This window comes from Hyperoodon ampullatus (genome assembly GCF_949752795.1).
Source record: "Hyperoodon ampullatus genome assembly, chromosome: 3".
NCBI classification, from domain to species: domain Eukaryota; kingdom Metazoa; phylum Chordata; class Mammalia; order Artiodactyla; family Ziphiidae; genus Hyperoodon; species Hyperoodon ampullatus.
In genome coordinates, this window is record NC_136916.1 from 158,485,167 (window position 1) to 158,509,723 (window position 24,557).

At 42.9% G+C, this 24,557-nt stretch overlaps 1 protein-coding gene across 1 annotated transcript in view; it reads right to left on the reverse strand.

The window, feature by feature from the left end:
* Positions 1-19,773, reverse strand: part of STON2 (stonin 2) — a gene marked incomplete at its 5' end in the record, with an annotated part of 113,949 nt that extends 94,176 nt beyond the window's left edge. Inside the window, 2 exon segments of the mRNA XM_079699869.1 lie at positions 17,589-17,864; positions 19,686-19,773. Coding sequence (XP_079555995.1) covers positions 17,589-17,864; positions 19,686-19,773 — 364 coding nt within the window.
* Positions 19,774-24,557: the final 4,784 nt, after the last annotated feature.

The window sequence follows — 24,557 nt, forward strand, 5'->3', positions numbered from 1 at the left end:
CAAACATAGGGAAAAAAATCACAACACTAAAAATAAAAAGAAGAAACAACGAAGAAAAAAAAACAAAAGGAAAGGGAATTCCCTGGTGGTCCAGTGGTTAGGACTCGGCGCTTTCAGTACTGAGGCCTGGCTTTGATCCCTAGTCGGCGAACTAAGATTGTGCAAGCTGCATGGCACAGCCAATAATAATAATAATAATAGACAATATTTTTAAAAAGCAAAGCTGAACTTGTAAAAACCTATCACAGGATTGCCATTTCCTACAGTATCATGGATTAGACACTGAACTATTATGGAAATAAAAGTAAAATACTAGGTAAAATGTAACAACAATATTTACAATATATTACAGGGTAAGCAAGTAAGTAAAGAGTTATCAGAGGCGGAGTGAAAGCTGGAACCCAGAAATGGTAAGCAGAGCACACAACCTGATTTTTATACCCTGAGGATTTTGTACAAACCAGGGAGACTCCTAAGTTTGAATTTTTACAGTCTCTTGTGAACAAGATGCAGGGGAACAGAATTTGCCACCCTAAAATGTGTCTTTGTGATATTAATTGTCTTAAACTGGTCATTTTCTAAGAAACAGCAGACATGAGAAGTACTCTGAAAACCGAGTTAGCCTTTTGTAAAAAAAGTTTCCATTTGTAAGGGAAATCTTATTTGTAAGGGTTTGTCTCTCATGCGTACCTCATACCAAGAGGAGGATGACCAAATCTCCAGAAACTCTTATCAGTGGAGAAGGCTTGGACTTAAATCTGCATCATAATCAGCCTTGTTTACTCTGCTTTTCCTGGTCACCTCCCACCAAAGACTCTTACCACCCTCAACATCCTCTTTCTCATCTTTAGCTAAGGATGGTATATAAGGTGAGGGCTTCAGCCATTAAGACGAGTTACTCAGTTTTTCTGGGTCTCTCCCATGTATACGTGTCATTAAAGTTTTGTTTGATTTTCTCCTGTTCATCTGTCTCATGTTAATTTAATTCTTAGACCAGTCTGAAGAACCTAGAAGGGTAGAGGAAAATTTCTTCCTCCCTGACAAGGCAAAGGGGAAAAAACCTAGGACTTACCCAAGATGGAAAATCTAACAGAAGATCTGGTGCCTAAAGCTAGAATTCTCAAAGGGCTCAGTTAAAGGGTAAATTAGGAATAACCTCCACTAGTTACCCCATGCTAAGGATGCAAGATAGAGGGGGAAAAAAAAAATCTGAGATTTTATAACCACAAGCTGTCCCATATAGGGGGTTGCAGCTAAAACTACTTGTGTGGTCAGAAAAACTTCCAGTCTGAGAACCTGGTCGAAGTATTTCCACTTTGATAGTGGAAAGAGAGTAAAACGCATGGAGGATAGAGTGAGAAGGTCCCATGGATATCTAATCTGAGTTCCTAAAGAGAAGAGAGAGAGAATGAAGGCAATATTTGAAAAAATGCTGGCTGAGAATTTCCCAGAATTTATGAAAGGTTTTGTCAGATTAAAAATCACAAAGTGGGCTTCCCTGGTGGCGCAGTGGTTGAGAGTCCACCTGCCGATGCGGGGGACACGGGTTCGTGCCCTGGTCTGGGAAGATCCCACATGCCGCAGAGCGGCTGGGCCCGTGCGCCATGGCCACTGAGCCTGCGCGTCCGGAGCCTGCGCGTCCGGAGCCTGCGAGTTCGGAGCCTGCGCTCTGCAACGGGAGAGGCCGCAACAGTGAGAGGCCCACGTACCGCAAAAAATAAATAAATAAATAAAATAAAATAAAAATCACAAAGTATCTCAAGGAGGGTAACCAAAAATAACTCCAGGGCTTCCCTGATGGCGCAGTGGTTGAACGTCCGCCTGCCGATGCAGGGGACACGGGTTCGTGCCCCGGTCCGGGAAGATCCCACATGCCGCGGAGCGGCTTGGCCCGTGAGTCATGGCCGCTGAGCCTGCGCGTCCGGAGCCTGTGTTCTGCAACGGGAGAGGCCCCAACAGTGAGAGGCCCGCATACCGCAAAAAAAAAAAAAAAAAAAAAAAAATAACTCCAGAAGTAGATATCAAAACTATATAAGACTGAAACCAAGCAGGACCCTATGGGGCTCCTGAGAACAGAAGCCTTTCTGTGTCCCCCATTTCTTGTTTGTAGGGAATAGATTCCAGCCTCCATGACCTTCCCTGAGTTCCACAGGGCAGATTGCTAATCAGGGAAGGGAGGGGTTGCAGAGACAAGGGAGGAATAGTCTAGAAACAGTAGTGCAGCCTTGGGGCAGGGATACACATAAAAATATCTTTGAGCTCTTTACAGAACTAAAACCCCCAACAAATGGAAGACTTAGCATTCTTCATTTCCAATTAAAGGGACCAGAGAAACTCTTCAAGAGACCACCTGAGACCAGATTAAAGGAGTGCAGACGCTGCACACACCCTGATCCTTATCAGCAACCCTGCCCTGAATCATTGCTATAAATCTTCACCAAATCCCCCCAGGTTGGGACACAATTTTTGAGGGGCACGAGTCCACTGTGTCCCCCTTTGCCTGGAAAAGCCATAAAGCTATCGTCTTCTACTTCACCCCAAACTCTGTTTCTGAAATTCGAGTCGGCACTGGTGCACAGACGCTGAGTTTTCGACACCAAGACCAAAGACACAGAGAAGATCTTAAAAGCTAGCAAAGAGAAAATAAGATTACCCATCTTATTCCTAGTCCCCAGTTTTACACGTGGTACGTGTCTGTGTTGTACTTATTTCTATGTAATGTTATCAACGTGTAGGTTTGTGTATCCACACTACAGTCAAGATACACAACAGTTCCATCACCACAAGGATCCTGCCTGTTGCCCTTTTATATTCAGTCCCACCTCTTCCCCTCATGCCCTGTTCCTAAACCCCTGGCAACCACTAATTCGTTTTTCATTTCTATAATTTTGTCATTTCAAGAATGCTTTATAAATGGAATCATGCAGTATGTAACCTTTTACAATTGGCTTTTATCACGCAGCATAATGCCTTTGACATTCACTGACGTTGCTGAACATATCAATACTTCATTCCTTTTTACTGCTGAGCAGTATTCCACAGTATGGATGTACTACAGTTAGTTTCACCGTTCACCTGCTAAAGGACATCTGGGCTGTTTCCATTTGTTGGCTATTATAAATAAAGGTGCTATGAACATTCATGTACAAGTTTTTGTATGAACATAAGTTTCCATTTCACTGGGATAAATGCCCAAGAGTACAACTGCTGAGTCATATGGTAATTGCATGTTTAGTTTTATAAGAACCTACCAAACTGTTTTCCAAAGTTGTTGTACCATTTTACATTCCCACCAGCATACATGAGTGTCTCCTTATTTTCTTAACAGGGTCTTTTGCAAAGCAAAAGTATTAAAAGTTTTAAAAGTCTTTAACCAGCAAGAAAACAAGAGAGCATCTATAACAACAACAAAAAATATGAAGCATATATAGCAATAAATTTAACAAAAGATAGGCAAGGCCCCAGAGGAGATACTTGTAAAGTGTATTAACAGACCATAGGGAAGACCTTATTAGATGGAGAGATATACTATATTTAGGGACTGAAAGAATTAATGAGGTAAAGATGTTAATTCTCCCTAAATTGGATTATAGAGTTTTGCCTCTCAACCAAAATCCTAGCATGGTTTTTTCCTCATATTAAGCAGAATACACTATTTAGATATGAATGAAATCAAATGTTTAATAATATAAATATATTTGTAAATATATATTAAAATAAATAAAACAACAGAAATAATATTGGGAAAATACTACTATATGGAAAAAAATGAAATTAGACTCCTACTTCACACCATACAGAAAAATCAGTTCTAAGTGGATTGAATGTCAAAGCGTGAAAGGCTACACAAGATGCATTTTAGAAGGCATACAGCTTAATATGGTCATGACTTTGGGGTAGGGAAAGATTTCCTTTACCAAGACAAAGAAAGTACCAAGCATACAAGAAAAATAAACAAATTTCATATAATTAAAATTAAGAACTTTTCACTAAAAGGCACCACAAAGAGTCAAAAGACCAGCCACAGGGTAGGAGATAATATCTGTCACACATCATATCCACAAGGAACTCCTAGAAATCAGCAAGAAAAAGGAAAATACCCTCAAGAAAACAATACGCCACTAGGCATTTTATGAAAGAAAAAATCTAAATGGAAAAAAAAGAAACTCAACCTCATTAGTAATCTAGGAAATGCAGATTAAAACCACATGAGATACCATTTCTCTTCCCCCTTCCCTCTCTCCCTGCCTCCCTGTGACAAAAATAGTGAAACATGACTATGCCAGTGTAGGCGGGGAAGTGGAGCCGCAGCATCTTTCATATGTGGCTGGTAGAAGAGTAAACTGGAACCACTGTAGTAAAAGGGTTGATGTTAAAGTTATCTGAGAAAGTGGAAAATAAACACACCCTGCAGCATAGCAGTTCCCCTCCGACTTTTTTTTTTTTTGAGGTACATGGGCCTCTCAGCGCTGTGGCCTCTCCCACTGCAGAGCACAGGCTCCGGACGCGCAGGATCAGTGGCCATGGCTCACGGGTCCAGCCATTCCGCGGCATGTGGGATCTTCCCGGACCGGGGCACGAACCCGTGTCCCCTGCATCGGCAGGCGGACTCTCAACCACTGCGCCACCAGGGAAGCCCCCCGCTCCGACTCTTTTATACAAAAGAATCACTTGCACTTGTTCACCAGCATAGGAATGCTCATAGAAAAGACAAAAAGTATGCTCATAGAAGCACGTTCTTAATTGTGGAAAAGTAGAAATAACTCTAATATCCATCGCTCACAGAATGGGTAAATGAATTGTGGAATATTACTAAGATGGAATACACTGCAATAAACACTAAAGGAATTATACCTACAGGTAATAACATGGAAAAATCTCACAAATAATGTTGTGTAAAAGGAGCAAGCCACAGAATAATACATGCAGTATTACTCCACTTACATAAGGTTCAAAAACAGAGGAAATTCACTTATGTCATTCTCAATGCATATGTAGGTAGGAAAGCTGTTAAGAAAAGTAAAGCAGGGACTTCCCTAGTGTCACAGCGGTTAAGATTCCTCACTCCCAATGCAGGGAGCCCGGGTTCAATCCCTGGTGAGGGAACTAGATCCCACATGCATGCTGCAACTAAGAGTTCGCATGCCACAACTAAGGAGCCTGCTTGCCACAACTAAGACCAGGTGCAACCAAATAAATAAATAAATAAATTTTTTTTAAAAAAGAAGTAAAGCAGTTATCACAAAACCCAGGAAGTGGGTGACAGAGGAGGGAGGGAAGAGGATGTCTGGAAAAAGGATGTCATGATCAGCAGGGAAATATGCAGCTTCTGGGTGATGACAGTGTTCTATTTATTAAACTGGGTGGTGGGTTGTACTGTCGTCCTTTTAATTTAATACACATTTTAAACATGCTCCTTTGTGTTTATTTGGTAGATAATAAAGCTTATTAAGACCACATATCAAAAGACTAATTATTCAAGAAAGGAAGCTATTTTAACTATTTGTATTTTCACATTAGCTCTTTACATTTGTTAGATAAAACTCCAAAGTTTCCCTTGAAAGAGAAACTAAGAATAATGCAGCTGGGAGAGGCAAAGTCCCTACATCCTACAAACTGTTCTCATTTGGTCTCATACACTTTATTTATCAGCTTAGAAATCTTGGATAAATCATTTTATTTAGGTTCTCAATTGAATATCCTCAGGCCACAAGATCAGTTGAACAGTGAGAGAAAGTACTGGGTCTGGAGCTGACTCTTCTCCCAGGGACCAGACCTCCGACAGCCTGGCCGGCGAGCCGCAGGCTGCTATCATCACGATGCTTCAGAGCTGCATCCACCCCACAAGGAATAAAGTGAAAAAAAGATAGAGATCTGCCTTCTCTCCTTTCCTATGAGGTTGTGTGCAAGGACTCTGGATCCAGACTGCCTGGTTCACATTCGGCCCTGCAGCCTGGGACAAGTTACTTAATACATCTGTTCTTCCGTGTTGTCACCTCTGAAATGGAGGTGAAAACAGTGCCCGTCTCATAAAGGGATGAGGCTAATACTGACAGAGCACTTGGAAAAATGCTTGGCACAAAGGAAGTACTCAAAAAGGGTTAAGTGGTCGTTATTACTTCCAGACATAAGCTTATGTCCAAATCTACTTGAAATCTTGACGTAGATCTCTAGCTTTACAAGTCACAAACTAAGTTCCTATTATCCCTTGCACACCAGCTCCTTCACCCTTTCAGATGTTCAGAATGAAACCTTGATTCTTCTCACATTTGGTCCATCCCAGCTTCTGTTAGTCCTACCTTCAAAATATACCTGGAATCCAATCACTTCCCACCGTCTTCAAGCCACCACCCTGGTCCAAGATACCATCCTCTCCCAGATCATCGCAGTGGCTGTCCCCGGTCTCCTGTCCTCTCAGTCCGCTCTCAACATAGCAGCCACACAGCCTTAATAGAATTACCTGTGCAAGCCTAGTGGGATCACACCACACCTCTGGCTCAACACCCTCCCATAGCTTCCCATCTCACCCACAGTAAAGGTGAGATGTCCTCACTGTGCTCTCAAGGGCCTACGTGGTCTGAGACCCCTCAATGTCTCTGTCTCATCTTCTTCTCGAACTTCTCCCTAATTCACTCCACTCCAATCACATCCCACGAACAGGGCCGCCTCCCCAGAGTCCCGTCACTTGCTGTTCCTTCCTCCTAGAAGGCTCCTTCTCTGATTTCTGCAAGGCTCAATCCTCACTTCCCTCAAGTCTTTGCTCAAAAGTTACTGCTCAGAGAGTCACACCCTGACCTTCTGTAAAATTTCACATCCTCCCTCACCCTATTCCCTTTCTTTGCCTCATTTTTCTCTTCTTCCCACTTAAATTATCTAACACACTTACATTGTATCTACTTCTTGATCATGTTTCTGGTGTGGCTTCCCCAGCAGAATGGATGCTCCATGAGGCAGGAATATCCCACTGTATCCCCAGTGCCTTGAACAGTGACTGGTAAATAGTGGGGGCTCAAAGCACCGTTGATTGAATAAATAATAAACTTACAAGGTGTCAGCTGAAACAATTAATACAGCAAATACTGTTCTCTCTTTTTATACTTTGGAATCCTGGGTAGACTAAAACTTCAAATACTTATATACATTTTGATGTCATGTCCTTTATTTATACTTGGATGTTCACTCACTAGGGCTAAGTGATTTTTCCAATGCTGTAAACATCCATGAATACAAAATAGATCTAATTCGACTCTTCATTTGTGGCTTTCACGCTATTTCATAGCTGGCAATACAAAGCAGCTGCCCCAGGACTGGCTCAGAGGAGCGCTTGCTCAACCCAGAAGGCTTCATGGGTAACAGATTGCCCGACCGCTGGATTAACCTCAGCTTGGGGAGAACAGGGACGGTGTCCAACTTTCTCATAATTGCATTCCCAGCACCTAAGTATTCTTTGCATGAATGAACGAGTTAATTAATGCGTGCTTGGGCAGCTTATTGTGTTTTGTGTCCCACACTGAGGGTGAGGGTGAGATAGGCCACACGGCTCCCTGGGTGAGCTAGCATATTCTCTGGAAGATGAGAATTCTGGAGTTTTAATAAAATATGTATATGTTATGTTCGGCGTATATGTTGTGTGTGTATATATGTAAGTGTACATGCTAAATGTGCATATATGTAAATGTATATTATGTGTATGAGTACATGTTACATGTGTATGTTATGTCTGTGTATGTGTGTATCTACGTATACGTATGTGGTATGTTTATACATGCACTATGTGCATAACAGTGGAAAATCAAAAACTGATGGTAACAATCAGCTGATAAGAGAAAGGCATGATGGAGAAGAGGCTGGTATGGTTTGCTTATTAAAAAAAAAAAAAAATTCACGTCACTGAGGAAGCCACCCTTCAAGTTCTACCTAGCTGCTCATTGCCCACATAAGCAATAATGTTTCTGCATTAGATTTCAGGTACATCTTTCACCTTTTCATTCATTAATCCAATAAATCAAAGTGAGCACCCACTAAGGTCCATGCACCGTATTCTGGGATAAAGAGTTAAGTGAGACAGACAAGGTCCCTTTCCTCTAGTGGGGAAGAGAGACAGTAAACAAATAAGCATATAACCTAATTTCAGGTAGAGACATGGGCTGTAAAGACATATAAAGCCAGAAAAAGCAGAGAGACCAGGCTTCCTGATTCCGATTCCTAGCCTAGTGCTTCTTCCTCAGATGAGTGGCTTTCCAGCTCTCTCTCTCTCCCTTTTTTTTAAACCCCAAATATCTCTTTCTTCAAACGAAATCATTTAAGACGTCCAACATGTGAAACAAGCATGGCTGGAACAGCTCTAGTTGAAAATGGGGTGAATGGGGGGGTTTCGATAGCTCAGCTACCCCCTCCCCAAGGGCAGCTGGGCCCTGAATGTTGTCTGAGGAGGGACCCCCCGCCAAAACACTGCTCCCAGAGCACCCAGTCTCACCCAGAACACAGAGAAACTCCCTGTTCCATCAAAAAGGGACACTTCCCACCCAGAAGGGATGCAAGTTCATTTTTATTTTATTTTATTTTTTAAAAAATATTTATCTATCTATCTATCTAAAAAAAAAAAGAAAAAGCAGGGAGTTGGTGAACAGAGGTGATGCTGAGCAGAGCTCTGAGTGAAAATGTAGGGGAAGAGCTTTAAAGGCTGAGGGAACAGTAAGAGCAGAAATGCACTTTTGGGAACAGCAGGAGAGGTGGCAACTGGAGCAGAGTGGAGCTCAGTGCAGAGGGGCAGAGAGGCGGCAGACCCCGAGGAAGAAGGGCTCCGTTAAATTCATTCCTGAGCGCATGATGCTCTGAGACGGATTCCAGAAAGGTCATTAATTACGTTTAAAGGCAGAGAAGAATAATTTAAGGTATTACAAGAAAATAAGACCTCCTCTGTTGAGGAGAGAAATATATATGCATGTCAAATGCAGGGCGTCTGGTCTCTCTATTCACCATATGGCTGGGATCTTATCCCACCCCCATCCACCACTCACCCACCCCCCATTAGCCAGAATGAAAAACATAACAGAAATTAACCAATGGGCTAGTCTTCTTCAGGATTAAATCTCTCAGCTGTCACCCCTGCCTCCCTCGTAAATGGCTGAAGGCATCTCTGGTCCTCCCCCAAACAAGTGGCTCTTTCTCTGGTCCCAAATAATTAGCTTCCCCAGACACAATGGGAAGGCCTCAGTCCACGTTGTGAGGGAAGACATTTGAAGGACAAGCGAATAGTAGTGTTTTGCTTGGGCTGTGGGACAAATGTTCCGGAAATCAAATTTTTTTTTATGTTTGTAATTATGCATATCCTGCAGTATCTGCATAATGGGTCCAATTCAGCCTTGGCCTTGCCACAAAACTGCCCTGTCCCTGGATGAAGGTCAACGCATAATATGATGAGTGAACAGGAAGCCTCATGTTGATAAGAGTGCCTTAATTTTGTTTTGTTTTGTTTTAATTTGGGGATGAACTTTGCTCTGTCAGTCAATTTGCATGCATTTGCAAACATATTCTAAGCACACCCATACACTTGTAAAATGCACATCTGTGAAATCAGCCTTGGGTCTGAGAGAATCTTTGTAAAGATTTTAGGTGACAGGGAAGCTAACTACTACAGTCTTCCTGGTGCATGGTAAAATTTTAAAGTCAGAGCAGGCAAAATACTAAATTAGGAAAGCTTTGTGCAACTAGGCAACCTCAGAAACACTATTGCTAAAGGACCCAATGTGAATAAAACACACTTGGGTTTAGGTTCATTTTCAAAAATATTTCTTTAAGAGAACAATATAAAGATTCAATTTTGATTTGAATAGATCCACCATAAGCTTTAAAAAAAAAAAAACAAAGAAACAAAAAACTTTGGTTCGCTCATGGTTTAACAGAATATCTGTGCATTTAGTTCAGAGTTTGGAAAACAAGTTTTCAGTTAAGTTTTTTGACATTTTTCACCATGTAACCCAGATCGATCACACAGCATCTTCAAACTGGAGGTGTGAACAGTATTCTTGTGCTAATTTAAGTCCGAAGGTTAAGTGTTTGACAGTTAAGATTCTGATAAAAATCTTTCAAAAGAGGATGTTTATCAACATAGCCTGAGCCAAAGTGGTCCTGTTAAGTCAGATATGTGAATTCCACATTTGGCCTTCACCAAATTTCAGGGGTCTTAATGGAAGAAACAATTTTTACAAAAGAATCAAAAGACATGATTTTATATGCTCTCTCATTCCTAGTATCCTCAGGTCCAAAGAACTGGTGCCAGCTCTCTTTCCTATATGTGTAGTTATAGAAAGGCTCTGTCACTCAATTGATTTTTTTTTTTTTTTTTTTTTTTTTTTTTTTTTTTTTTTTTTGTGGTACGCGGGCCTCTCATTGTTGTGGCCTCTCCCGTTGCAGAGCACAGGCTCCGGACTCGCAGGCTCTGCGGCCATGGCTCACGGGCCCAGCTGCTCCGCGGCATGTGGGATCCTCCCGGACCGGGGCACGAACCCGTGTCCCCTGCATCGGCAGGCGGACTCTCAACCACTGCGCCACCAGGGAAGCCCTCAATTGATTTTATTCATATTTTTCTGAGGGAGATCAGGTAGCTCCTTTTTTCCCAGACCAACCACGATGGCACTTATTCCCTTCAAACCCTGCCCTAGTTGAAGTCCAAAAGAAAGTTGTTCCCTTGGTGGATGTAAGCATTTCTGGAGTTGTTTTCCCCTCTAGCTGTTACTCCTGGCTATCCAGTCACCCTTGGTATGTGTCAGTGAACAATAAAAAGTAGCCAGGTCACCAGGGTGGGGACTAACCACTCCCTGGCTTCTCTAAGTTCCCTGTGCATCTTCTGGCATTGAATGCCACAAAAACAAGAGATTTAACATGAATGACAGTCTCTTTGTCCCTTACTCCCCAGGCCTACAGCCTCCTGCATTTTAATGAAGGCAAATTGCACATTCCCCTTCCAGGCTGAAATCCAATGCCCCCTTGACTTTATTCTTAGGTGGCACAACTTAAAAGACAAATTATTTTGTGGGTTTTTTTGGTGTTTTGTTTTGTTTTGCTTTTCTTCTGTCAAGAAAACTGTGGAGGAGTGGAGGAATGGGCACTGGGTGAGGGGAAAGGAGTATTCAGATAACATTTCTCTACCTAGGCACTCCTGCGTGTGTGATCGTTTCTTTTCCAACTTCTCTTTGCAAGCCAGGATGTTAAGGTATGAAACAGGCTGGCGGAGTAAGGCTCCACTTTTTGCTTCCAGGAATCCAGACTAGGAATGTCACTAATCAGTCCTCCTCTGTCGTCTTCCCACCTATTTCTCTGAGGCCACGATGATTTTCTCATAAAAGGATATTCATAGAGAGGCTGCATGGGATGAGTCCAAGATACACATTTTTCCCTTTCTCCTGACACAAAGACATCTGACCAGAGGGTGCTAGGCATTTGCTAGAAGCAAATAGGACAAACGTGAGGAAAATGGGAATAAAGTAAGAAACTGTAACTCCGTTATAGGAAAGAGTCCGTTTGTTTGGGTGATACTTATGTGACTGGGAAGAGGGTTGAAGCCGAAAATCAGTTTCCATGGAACCTCTGTTCTGGCTGAACTTCACCACCTGCATGCATGGTGGTGTAAACTTTAAAAAGTTGGTAAAGGGCTGCAAACTTTGGAGATGACGCATAGTGGGTAGCACAGAACATCTGCTTAGTAAATGGCCTGCACTATTAGAGATGCTCCACTAGCCCAGATTGACTCATTCTCAGTCTGGTTCCATTTTAAGATATTGGAGACTTGATATTTAACTGTGGCTGCTATACCAAAAACCCGGTGGCTTTAAACAACAGAAGTTTATTCTCTCCTAGTTCTGGAAGCCAGAAGTCTGAAATCAGAAGCACTGGGCCAAAATTAAGATGTCAACAGGGCAATACTCCCTCCAGAAGCTCTACGGGAAAATTCATGCCTTGCATCTTCCAGCTTCTGGTGGCTGTGGCATTCCTTGGATGTGGCCTCATGACTCCAATCTTCAGGGCCAGCATCTTCAAATCCCTTTCTGTTCTGTCTTCTCATTGCCTTCTCCCTGTGGGCAAATTCTCCCTCTATCTCCCTCTTACATATGTGATTGCATTTAGGACACACCCAGATAATCCAGGATTATCTCCCTATCTCAAAATCCTTAACATAATCAATCTGCAAAGATCCTTTCTACAAATAAGATAAAGTTTACAGGTTCTGGGGCCTAGGACCTGATGTCTTTGGGGGCCATTATTCGGCCTGCCACACCAGGAAAACTTAGCATTATCCAGAAAATAGAGCAGGGAGCGGTGACTGCAAGAAGCCTCAGGCTGTCTCTATCACCATGAAGGTACTTGCTGTCCACACTGCACTAGTTTGGTGTAATGCCTGCAGTCAACGTATGTGATATCAATGACACAGCACAGGTATCCAAATCTTTTGGATTCAAATTTTTAAAATCTGAGCTGCTCAACAGCCTCCAGGATGGAACTGCCTGCATTTTCTGTGTTGAGGGACCTGAAGCCTAGTTTCTCCCGCTTACCACCTGGCCTCAGCTCTACCAACCCCTCACTCTTCCTTATTGTCAAACATAGTCTGTGTGAGGAAACCCATGAGAGAGCTGGCCTAGTTGGTGAGGCTAGTTTGGGCAAGAGGGATGTACCCAGCGGTCCTTTATTTGGTGGGTTCCTTGATGGGCAGTTGGGTATCAGCAGGAGAACTGAGATAGGAGTCCTGGATTTACTACCATTTTCTTTACCACCCTGATGCTCTGCAGAGTCCTCTATGGTTCTTGGGTCCCTGGGTTAGAAACACTTGCTGAGGGGCTTCCCTGGTGGCGCAGTGGTTGAGAGTCCGCCTGCCGATGCAGGGGACACAGGTTCGTGCCCCGGTCCAGGAGGATCCCACACGCCACGGAGTGGCTGGGCCCGTGAGCCATGGCCGCTGAGCCTGCTCATCCAGAGCCTGTGTTCCGCAACGGGAGAGGCCACAACAGTGAGAGGCCCGCGTACCGCAAAAAAAAGAAAAAAAAAAAAAGAAACACTTGCTGAGGTGGGGCTGACCCTACACATTGGGCCTCAGGTCTGCTGGGAAACTAGCCAACAGGCTCTTCCTGCAGCAGAGAGCTCCATCTCCACAGAGCTGAGTTAAATATTCATACGTGGAAACAGATGGAACTAGTAATGAACGTTGGGGCAGTTTTCAGGCCACAGGTATGCTTTCACACATTTGAAAGTTGTCATTTCTTGATTTGTTCTCTAGCGATATCAGTGAATCCCATATCCTTAGCGCAGTGCAAGGCTGGCACGAGGGGGAGGCAAGTGAGGCACTCACCTCGGGTGCAAAATTTAAAAGGGTACCAAAAAACTTAGTCATCAAAGAACATTTTAAATACAACATTTAAAAAATATAAAATCAGCAAACTGTGGCCCACAGGCTAGCTACCTATTTTTGTACATAGAGTTTTACTGGAACCAGGGCTGGGATTAGGGTGCAGTGTGGCAGTCATGCAGGTGTTGGTTGAATTTTGTCTTTAAAATGCTGATATTTTGCTCATCAAGGGTTTTACTTTTTTTTGCATTGTTTTGACTTTCTCAAATAATTTTTAAATAATTTTGATTTTTAAATTTAATTTTTAAATCAAAATATTTTTCAAACCCAGTTTTTTTCAAGATAGCCATTTTTCTTCAAGACAACCATTATATCTGGGTATGGAACACAAGTGTTTTATGCATATTTCCCAATTTTTCACAGAAAATATTAAAAAGATGTACTTAAGAACCCAGATTTAGGGTTTCCCTGGTGGCACAGTGGTTAAGAATCCGCCTGCCAATGCAGGGGACATGGGTTCGAGCCCTGGTCCAGAAGATCCCACGTGCTGTGGAGCAACTGAGCCTGTGTGCCACAACTACTGTGCCTGCGCTCTAGAGCCTGCGAGCCACAACTACTGAGGCCCGCACGCTTAGAGTCCATGTTCTGGAACAAGAGAAGCCACCGCAATGAGAAGCCCGTGCACCGCAATGAAGAGGTAGCCCCGGCTCGCCGCAACTAGAGAAAGCCCGCACGCAGCAACAAAGACCCACCGCAGCCAAAAATAAAAAAATAAAACAAATAAATTTATTTTAATAAAAGAATCCAGATGTAATAAAATTAATAATCTTTACTACTTCATGAAGGATATCATGTGAAATTGACTTTTTTTTTTTTTACTATGTGTACACAGTGGCAGTAAGTTTTACTTGCCATTACTTTTACACCATTAACGCAAATGCCAATACAGTAAAAAAGACCAAAAAAATCTTAGAATTATTATGAAAATACTTTTGGTCCCACACACCCCTTGAGAGGGTCTTGGGAAACTCCAGAGATCTATAGACCACACTTTGAAAACTGCTGCCTTAAAGGATAAGGTTTTAATGATTTAAAGGTTAAAACCATTAAAGGTCAAAACCATTATCAATAACAAGCTAAAATCCTCAGTCAGATGGGGGCAACATAATTATGACTAACTCCAAAGTTAGTTTTGCAAAAATAAGTGGTGGAGTTAAAGCAAATTGATCCATCTGTCATATAAACAGTTCTAAGCAATTACGAGATCTTTGAAACTAAAGGTAAGGTATGAACAATTTGTAAAAGAATCTGAATGCCTTGAATATAATCAGTGATCTGAAAGCAGGGCCATTTTAGGGCCAGCCCTCGCCTCCCCTGCCTCTGGGGAATGAGGAAGCAGAGGAAACTATATCAATAGCGGGAAGATCAAGGCAAACATACCACACACAGCATCCCTAGGCTGTTCAAAGATCCTGGGGCCAGTCTGCCTGGTAGTAAAGCTCTCTTCTGCCACTTCCTAGCATACAACTGTGGGCAAATTCCCAAACCACTATCTGTCTCAGTCTTCTCATGTGTAATATGAATATAATATTAAATATACCTTCCTCATATGATCGTTGTAGAGGGTTCATGAGATGATGTAAAGCACTGAGCACAGTGTCTGAGAGAATAAATATTTAGTGAATGTATCTTACTAAAAACAAGCATACTTCTGTACTGATTCATTGCCCTGTGTTCAGTAACTTTCCCTCAAATGCACAAATGCTTAATTAGCCCACTGTCTTACTTGTGTTAGGTGTTCAGTAAAGGTTACATCCTCCCTCCAGCCAGACTGGGAAGCCTGTCTGGACCTGTCATTTCATCCATGCTGCTTTGAGTGTCATGGCTTTCTCACCAACAATTCACTGAGAAATCTGATGCTTAAATGTGAAAAAGTGTATCAATGTGCAAATTGTTATGTAGAAATGGAAATGTTTGTTATACAGTAGAATTATGCTTTATATTTTCTTAAAATTGTTCTTACTGATGTTGAAAACATGTTTGAAAAACAAAGGAATTGTTTTTAAACATCAAAACTAGCAAAACATTTAACCCACCAACAGAAAAACATCAAACTGGCTTTGCTAAGAGGTCTCTGTGGTAGACAAAATAATGCTCCCCTATAAAGATGTCTACATCCTAATCCCCAGAACCTGTGAATATGTCCTTTTACATGGCAAAAGAGATTGTGCAGATGTGATTCAGTTAAAAACCTTGAGATGGGGTAATTATCCTGGATTAACCTTGTGGGCCCAGTGTAATCACAAGGGTCCTTAAAAACAGAAGAGGAAATAGACATTTCACCAAAGAAGACATACAGATGGTCAAGAGGCACATGAAAAGATGCTCAACATCACTAATTATCAGAGAAATGCAAATCAAAACTACAATGAGGTATCACCTCACACCAGTCAGCAGTCAGAATGGCCATTATCAAAAAATCTACAAACAATAAATGCTGGAGAGGGTGTGGAGAAAAGGGAACCATCTTGCACTGTTGGTGGGAATGTAAATTGATACAACCACTATGGAAAACAGTATGTAGGTTCCTTAAAAAACTACAAATAGAACTACCATATGACCCAGCAATCACACTACTGGGCATATACCCTGAGAAAACCATAATTCAAAAAGAGACATGTACCACAATGTTCATCGCAGCACTATTTACAATAGCCAGGTCATGGAACCAACCTGAATGTCCATCAACAGATGAATGGGTAAAGACGTGGCACATATATACAATGGAATATTACTCAGCCATAAAACAAAACGAAATTGAGTTATTTGTAGTGAGGTGGATGGACCTAGAGTCTGTCATACAGAGTGAAGTCAGAAAGAGAAAAACAAATACCGTATGCCAACACATATACATGGAATAAAAAAAAAATGGTACTGATGAACCTAGTGGCAGGCAGGGCAGGAATAAAGATGTAGACATAGAGAATGGACTTGAGGACACAGTGGGGGAGGGGGAAGCTGGGGTGAAGTGAGAGTAGCATGGACATATATACACTACCAAATGTAAAATAGATAGCTAGTGGGAAGCAGCAGCATAGCACAGGGAGATCAGCTCGGTGCTTTGCGATGACCTAGAGGGATGGGATAGGGAGGGTGGGAGGGAGACGCAAAAGGGAGGGGATATGGCGATGTATGTGTGCATGTGGCTGATTCACTTTGTTGTGCGACAGAGGCTAGTGCAGTCTTGTGAAGCAGTTATACTCCAATACAGATTTAAAAAATAAAAAAATAAATTAAAAAAAAGGAAGAGGAAAGCAGAAGTCAGGCAGGGGAAGATTTGACCATAGAAGAAAGGCACAGAGAGATGCAACATTGCTGGCTTTGGAGACTGAGGAAGAGGCCGCCTGACAAGAAATGCCGGCAGCCTCTAGAAGCTAGAAAGGGCAAGGACACAGATTCTCCCCTAGAGCCTCCTGAAAGGAATGCAGACCCACCAACACCTTGATTTTAGCTCAGTGACACCCATGTCAGACTTCTGAACTACAGAATTGTAAGGTAATAAAGTTGTGTTGGTTAAGCCACTAAGTTTGTAGTAATTTGTTACAGCAGCAAATAGAAAACTAATACAGTCCCAAAGGTTATCCCAATCACCCTTGGTATGCTTCTGTGCCCAATAAAATAAGTAGGCAGGTCACCAGGCTAGGAACTAATCATTCCCCTGGCTTCACTCAGCTTCCCAGTGCAGCTTCTGGCCATGTAAATGCCACAAAGTAAGAGACTGACCATTAATGACAGTTCCCACCCCTGAAGATTTGGATTCTAAAGGTCTGGGACACAAGAACATCTATGTATAACTGGTGACTCTATTAGAGATGGTTGATGGTCCACACTTTGAGAGACATTCATTTTACTCACAGGAGCTTACAATTTAGGTGCTAAGTAAACAGAATTCCAGTCCATAATAGATGAATAAATATGCATACTTCCAAAGAGAAATTAACAGCCAGGGCAAGGGTAAAAGGCTGGAAATGGCCCAGAACACATAAATCCTTGCACATGCTTATGTTAATAAAAACGTGTCATAGAATTAAGCCAGATGAGATCTCTGTCTGCTCTCTCCTATGTGGCCAGTGCTTCAGGGCTCTGGAGCAGGCAAAACAGAATGCTGGCAGCCCTGCAGACCTCTCATGAAAAAGCGTCCCTGGTGAGCACAGCCCCCCACCTGTCCTACCTGTCCCACCTGTCCCACCTGCTTCTTTATGAGGTGGTGATGTGTTGGCCCAGGGTGTGTCATCTTCAAACTGAACCCAGCTGCTGATGGCTGAAGCCAGGTCAGGTGGAGGCTGCTCAGGGCTCAGGGGAGGGGAGGCCGCTTCAGAGATGAGGCCCATCTTTTCAGAAGAGTCATCGTGCTCTGAGGGGGAAAGGTCCTGAGAGCCTCCATCCACCACACGGTTCTCCCCAGAAGAGATCTCAGACTGGTCTGAGGAAGACGATGGTCCTGGGAGGTGCTCTTCAGTGCCCCCTGAAACAGATACCAGAAACTGCCGTCACATCATGCGAGGAAGGCCACCCTTCAGAACTGTCTTGTGGAGGAAAAACAAAGGACAGGCAAGCGGTGATCAAAGGACTCACCATTACAGGGTGTGAGAGCAGAAAAACAGCCATGCCCACCTGTCTCTATGCTTAAAGAGTGTTTACCTTAAAATGTATAAAAACTATACCCTAGGATGTCCATAGCAGTCTCCATGCAGGCTGAGACTGGGAGTCTTATTCACCATTCTTATCCTACCATCTACTCCAGTGCTTAGGGGTCACAAACAAAATTCCTACAGAGGACAAGCAACAGATAGAACTAGGTTGAATTAGAAAAGCGAAAGGCAATGGGGAATGGTGGAGACTGTGGCTCAACAGGAGAGCTTCTGTCTGTACTAAAAACATTCAAATTCAAACTCTGCACAGTCCAAACAACACACATCTGCGGGCCACCATGTGCAAACCCTGCACTAATGACCAGCTAAATATGGCACAGAGGCCCTTCCTCTAGCTTTTGTATCACTGCATTGGTCCTGGAACATTTAATAGCCTTCAAAAATGTGTTTCTAAATAACAGAACTAGATCCCAATTGTGGTGGTGATTATACAAATCTATACATGTGTTAAAATTCATCAACTGTAGACCAAAAATGGTCAATTTTACTGTATGAAAATGTTTAAAAAATAAAAGTACTGATGTGAAGCTCTCCCATCACTAGCCAAACAAACAGGTCTACCTGAATGTAATTATTTAGATAAGCGCTGTCCTAAAAAAGTAAAAGGTGGGCCATATATGAATTTTAAATTTTCTAGTAGCCACATTTTAAAACTAAAAAGAAACAGGCAAAACTACTTTTAATAATACGTATTTCAACTCAGCATGTTGAAAATGTGTAATATCAACATGTAATTGATAAAAAACTGTTCATAAAACATTTAACTTTTACTAGGTCCTCGAAACTCAGTGTGGGTATTTTGCATTTATAGCGCATCTCAATTCAGACTAGCCACATTTCAAAGACTCAAGAGCCACATCATGGCTACCGTATTGGACAGCACACCTGTAAACTCACTTTCCAGGTGCTGTAAAGGAAGCTGGGACGATTTCAGGTGGCAGTAGCAGCGGCCGTGGAACAGAAGCAGCTGATGTGGTTCTGTAAATAGCTCCCGCATCCTACCTTGACCTTATCCCTGAGCACAGCTCCCCAGAAGTCAATCTAGCCACCTTCATCATGATCACGAGTGACAATTATGAGCTCTTTCCATGTGCCAGTCACTGCTGTAAGCACTTTACATGTTAATTCATTTAATCCTCACAACCACCCTGAGGTAGGTGCTGTGATTACCCGTACTGCACAGATGAACAACCACCCAGGGAGGCTATAAATCAATTATCCACCCAAGGACATGTCACTCATCCATAATGGAGCCAGGATCTGAGCCCAAGGGATCTGGCTCCAGCACCGGTCACTCTTGACAATTATGCTTTAAAAATTGAGACAATCCGAATTGGTGTTGGGAATAATAACCGAAAAGACTGAGCATAAAGTACTTTGGAAATAGGAAGTTAATGTTCATTGGAAGAAAGCAGCCAATATGTTTGGTGTTTCCAGGTCCTTGTTTGGGGCCCTAGGTCCTAAGATGTTTCCTCCAGGCTTCTAAGTGGAAGAATCTGGACCTGAAGAAAGTGACAAACTGGCTCTGTTTTCCATATCAAGATCCCCCCAAAAGAACGATCAAATAGAAGCCATAACAAGCAGGTGTGGTTCTTTGTTAATCTTTTCACTTAGGCGATGGACGTTCTCCTTACCCGCAGAAGGGACAGGGAAGAGCGGCTCCTCATTGAAAGAGACCCACTCCGACTGGTGGGTAGCGATCACATGGTCCAAGGTCGTCATGCTAGGAAGGTGCTGGTCATCTTCACACTGCTGGCCTCAGGCAGACCCCAGAGCAATGCCTGGGGTGGGGTGGTGGTCTGGTAGCACAGTGGACTTGGGCCTGGGGTCTGTTATGGGGGTCTCGCGGAGAGTGGCACTCAGAACGTAGACAAATTAGCCTCTCTTGCCTTTGGTTAATCTGCCAAGTGGAAATCTGTTTAAAAAATTAAAATTAAAAGGGATAATCATCACATTATAACTAATCCACACAGGTCTTGAGCTTTCAACACTGCCCACAAGGAGGTCTGGGTCGTTTCCAACCTATTTACCTTTCTCTATCCCTGTCTTGACTTCACTTCTCTTACAGAAATATCTGCTTTTAGCATCAAGATCTCTGTCTGTGCCTTCAAATCAGACATAAATAATCACGCAGATTTTAGCAATTAGATTCTCCAATTTTCCCAATTACTATATTTTGGAAATACTTTTATCTATAAGGCCATCATTGTAGAACAAATATTAAAATTTTTCAAAGTGCTTTCACTTTCCTTTACCAGATGGCAAAATAAAAGCATGCTCTTTCCTATTAAATCAGTGTGGTTTGTTGCCCTAGGCAGGTAGCTCTTTGCAAGCCTGATTTAAATCTTTGGCAGAAACCCAACCATCTCCAGATGGTATCTCCAAGCATGACTTACCAGTCAAGAAAAACAGAAATGGAGTCATCTTATTCATTTGGAGTAAGGGGGTAGGGCATATTTACTTTAGTGGAAAATGTGAGTTAAAGAAACACATTTTCACTCTAGGACAGTTTGAATTAGTATGTAAAAGTCTAGCCTTTACTCACATTGCAATTATGTTCCATGTAAGGATACTTAATAGACTCATAATATTGCTTGTACAGTTAATGTCTTTTTACAGCTGGAACCTAACTCTTGATCTTATAATGAATTAGTAAAATCTGAATTAATGCAAAATTAATGTTTCCACATAAGAGCTACTATCCACCTTGAACAGTATCAGTTCTTATTAACTGAATACTCACAATATTCACTTTAGTCTAGAATAATTTAACTTATAGCCTTCTAGCTGGTGCACAATAAAAAGAAAACATTGAAATTTTACTACAGGTTATTATCTGCAGTAAATAATCTGTGCTAACAATAATGAGAATAGAAACATTTAATAGCTTTTGCTTTTTTGGTAATTAAAAAAATTAGTTCTGTTGCATGATACTTCCTAAAAATAAGTAATGTTTCCTACAGAATCTATAATTTTCAGAAATCTATTTTCATACCATACTTTGATTGAATAGCCATTGTAGTTGGGTAAGTATTATTATAATTCTTTCACAGAGGAAGAAATCTGGACTGAGAGAAGTTAAGTGACTTATCCAACACTTTTGCTGTTTCGAAGCCTTTGTTTGGTGCCCTAAGATTCTAAGATGTTTCTCCCAAGTTTCTAAGTGGAAGAATTCACACATCCTAGGATAGTGACAAATGGACTCTTTTTATTCCATAGTAAGAGACCACCAAAAAAATGATCAAGTAGAGGTCATAACAAGCAGGTGTGTTAGATGCACCAAGCTAGGAAGTAACAGATGCAACACTTGAGCCCAGGTCTTCTGATGCCGAAACACTCTAATCTTTGGGTCACAGCCACAAAGAAAAATACTAGAGAATATATATAGACCACCACCAGCTAAAGTACTTTACAGACATTCATGACAATGGAACCATAATGAAATGATCGGTGAAACTCCTCACTGGAAATCTGCCAGGGAATCCAAGCTGTGAACAGAATGGAAAGTCCAGAAACCTCTCTTCCAAGTTCCTCTCCTAAGATCCTTACCAATCACAGGACCAGACATGGGCTAACAGCCTGGAGAGTGAGTGCTCCAAACCAGATCTCACCAGAGAACCAGGCAGGGCCCACGGACCCAAAGAGCTGATTCCAGTGGGCTTCTCCCATTAAGCCTTTCTCAAGCCCGTCAAATGTTAGCATCACTCAATGTGGCAATGGCTGCAGGCCAAGATAAGACAGTACAATTGAAGAGTCAGATTCCCCCTCTCCCAACAACAGCAGCATGCAAACCAGGTCCAACAACCACCACAAAGCCACAATACTACAAGTCCACGTGCTGACATCTGCAGCATCATAGCTGAATGGGGAAAACATCCTGCCCATCCCATGATGATGAATCCAGTGAAATCCATGGATGAGTGTGGGTGGATAAGGGGAAGGGGAAGGAGAGAAGGCAAAGGGTGAAAATAATGGAGAAAATATCTAGAAATTTTAGAGCTCCAAGATTTTAAAGACCAGTAGTCCAGCTCTCAAGTTTTACAGATGGAAAAAAAAAAACCAAAAAAACTGAGGCCTAAGGAAATCAGGCATAGTAACAACGGAGATTGAAATGGGCTCGGGAGTTCCACTGCCTGGATTTGAGTACTGTACAGTCTTTAAGCCTCAGCTCACCCCTCTGCAACAAAACTCGTGTCGTAATTTTAAGGATTAAATAAGACAACATACACCAAGTGCTTAGTACTGGGACTGAAAAACCTTATGTAACGATGATGATCATAGCAGGTGAGCTTACAGAGGGCTTACTGTATGCCAGGCCCCAATCCAAGCTCTTTATAAATGTCAACTATGGTCATCACTACCGTAGGTAAATGACTCACACAAAGGTACACTGTTTGCTAGTCGAAGTCTTGGGACCAGAACACAAATTTCACAAAACCATCCCATTTCTGTCACTTACACATTCTGATTTTAGTGATTTCCCTTTTCAGTGCTTTATAGAGCAGTTCTCCCAGATGCTAAGCGGAGTCAAGCACTCAACTTCCTCTTTATAGATGCAAGCGCTTTCTGGCTGAGGAACCAAGACTACTACTCAGAAGTATGAACAAAAGAAGAGCCCCCAAGATTTATCTACCCCTTCCTCAACTTGTCCATCCCAGATCCAGACATGGCTGGTTACAGACCATGAAAAGTCTCAAGAAAGGCTGGGGGAACAAATTTATCACCGGGAACCCCCTATCATAACCCTGTGAAATGGATTCTAGGTATTTGCCATGAAACAGCTATATCCAGTGAACCCTGAGATGCCTGACCTTGAGGAGTGCTGGGCCAGCAGCTGGAAGCCCTCAGAGGAACCTGATCATTGTGAGGCTATGTTCACACTGGAATTGGTTTCTCTGTAAAAACCTCACCCCATTTTTAGAACATGAATTATAAAGTGAGGCTTAGAATCCCCACAAACGAGCAGTGACTCACTTATCAGTAGCATGGCTGACCAAGAGACACTAAAAATCTCACTAAAGTCTCTGGACTGGGCTTCCCTGGTGGCACAGTGGTTGAGAGTCTGCCTGCCGATGCAGGAGACACGGGTTCGTGCCCCGGCCCAGGAAGATCCCACATGCCGCGGAGCAGCTGGGCCCGTGAGCCATGGCCGCTGAGCCTGCGTGTCCGGAGCCTGTGCTCCGCAACGGGAGAGGCCACAACAGTGAGAGGCCCGCGTATCGCAAAAAAAAAAAAAGTCTCTGGGCTGCCATTCCAGAGAGAAGCTTCTTCCTCGGCTTCCCTTACACACTAAAATGGGTGGGGGGTGGGGGGTGGGGGGTTGGAGAATGCAGTTGACTGATAAGATGGGAGTCCGAGAAATAGTTCTGCCTTATGCCAATCTTCTAATATGCATTCAGGAGCCCTAGGTGTCCAGAAACGTATCTGGCACCCTTGGGATATTGAGCAATCAAGCAGCTTGTAATCTAGCTGGGGAGATGAAGATGCTCAGAATAGCAAACACAATAAATCTGGGAATAACTGCCTGCTGGAAGACACACCAGAAATGCCGTGACAGTATGGTCATAGATCTGCAAGGGCTGGAACCATAAGGAACCAAGCAGGTTTTTGGATCTGAAGGACATCCTTGGTTCTGAACCACTGGAAGGGAAGAGTAAGGACATCCTTGGGACAGGGGTTAGTCTAAGTGACAATTAAGAATCAGACCTGGGGCTTTCCTGGTGGCGCAGTGGTTGAGGATCTGCCTGCCGATGCAGGGGACACGGGTTCGAGCCCTGGTCTGGGAGGATCCCACATGCCGCGGAGCAGCTAGGCCCGTGAGCCACAGCTGCTGAGCCTGCGCGTCTGGAGCCTGTGCTCCGCAGCGGGAGAGGCCGCGACAGTGAGAGGCCCGCGCACCGCGATGAAGAGTGGCCCCCACTCGCCGCAACTAGAGAGAGCCCTTGCACAGAGACGAAGACCCAACACAGCCAAAAATTAATTAATTAATTAATTAATTAATTTAAAAAAAAAGAATCAGACCTTCATGGGACTTGTTTTTGGACCAGTAAAGAGGTCAGTTTGATGACTGCTGAAGTATCTACTGGGGAAATGTGGGGAGAATGGACTGATGGACCTTAATAGCTGAGAAGAGTTCAGTGGGAAATGGGAAGTTGGTGAAAGTCTACGAGCAGACAGTGACCCAAGAGAGGTGCTTACGGGAGATGAACGTTCCTCAGACTGTACCGAGCAGGAATTTGGTGATGGAAGCTATCAGCCACAACAGGACCCTAATGTGTCGCACAGAGCCAGGGGCCAGCATCATCAGGAACAGGTACTGGGTACTCTGTGCTGGACCCATTCTAGGGCCTGACAGTACAAGGAAGACCGAGACGGCATCACTAGCCTCTAGTAGCTTACAGTAGAATGCAGGGAGGTATGACAGTGACATAATAACACAATAGGCTCTTTAACCTATTGTGACAAGTTAGCCATCAAAACAATGACAGCAACCAGGGCTTGAGCAG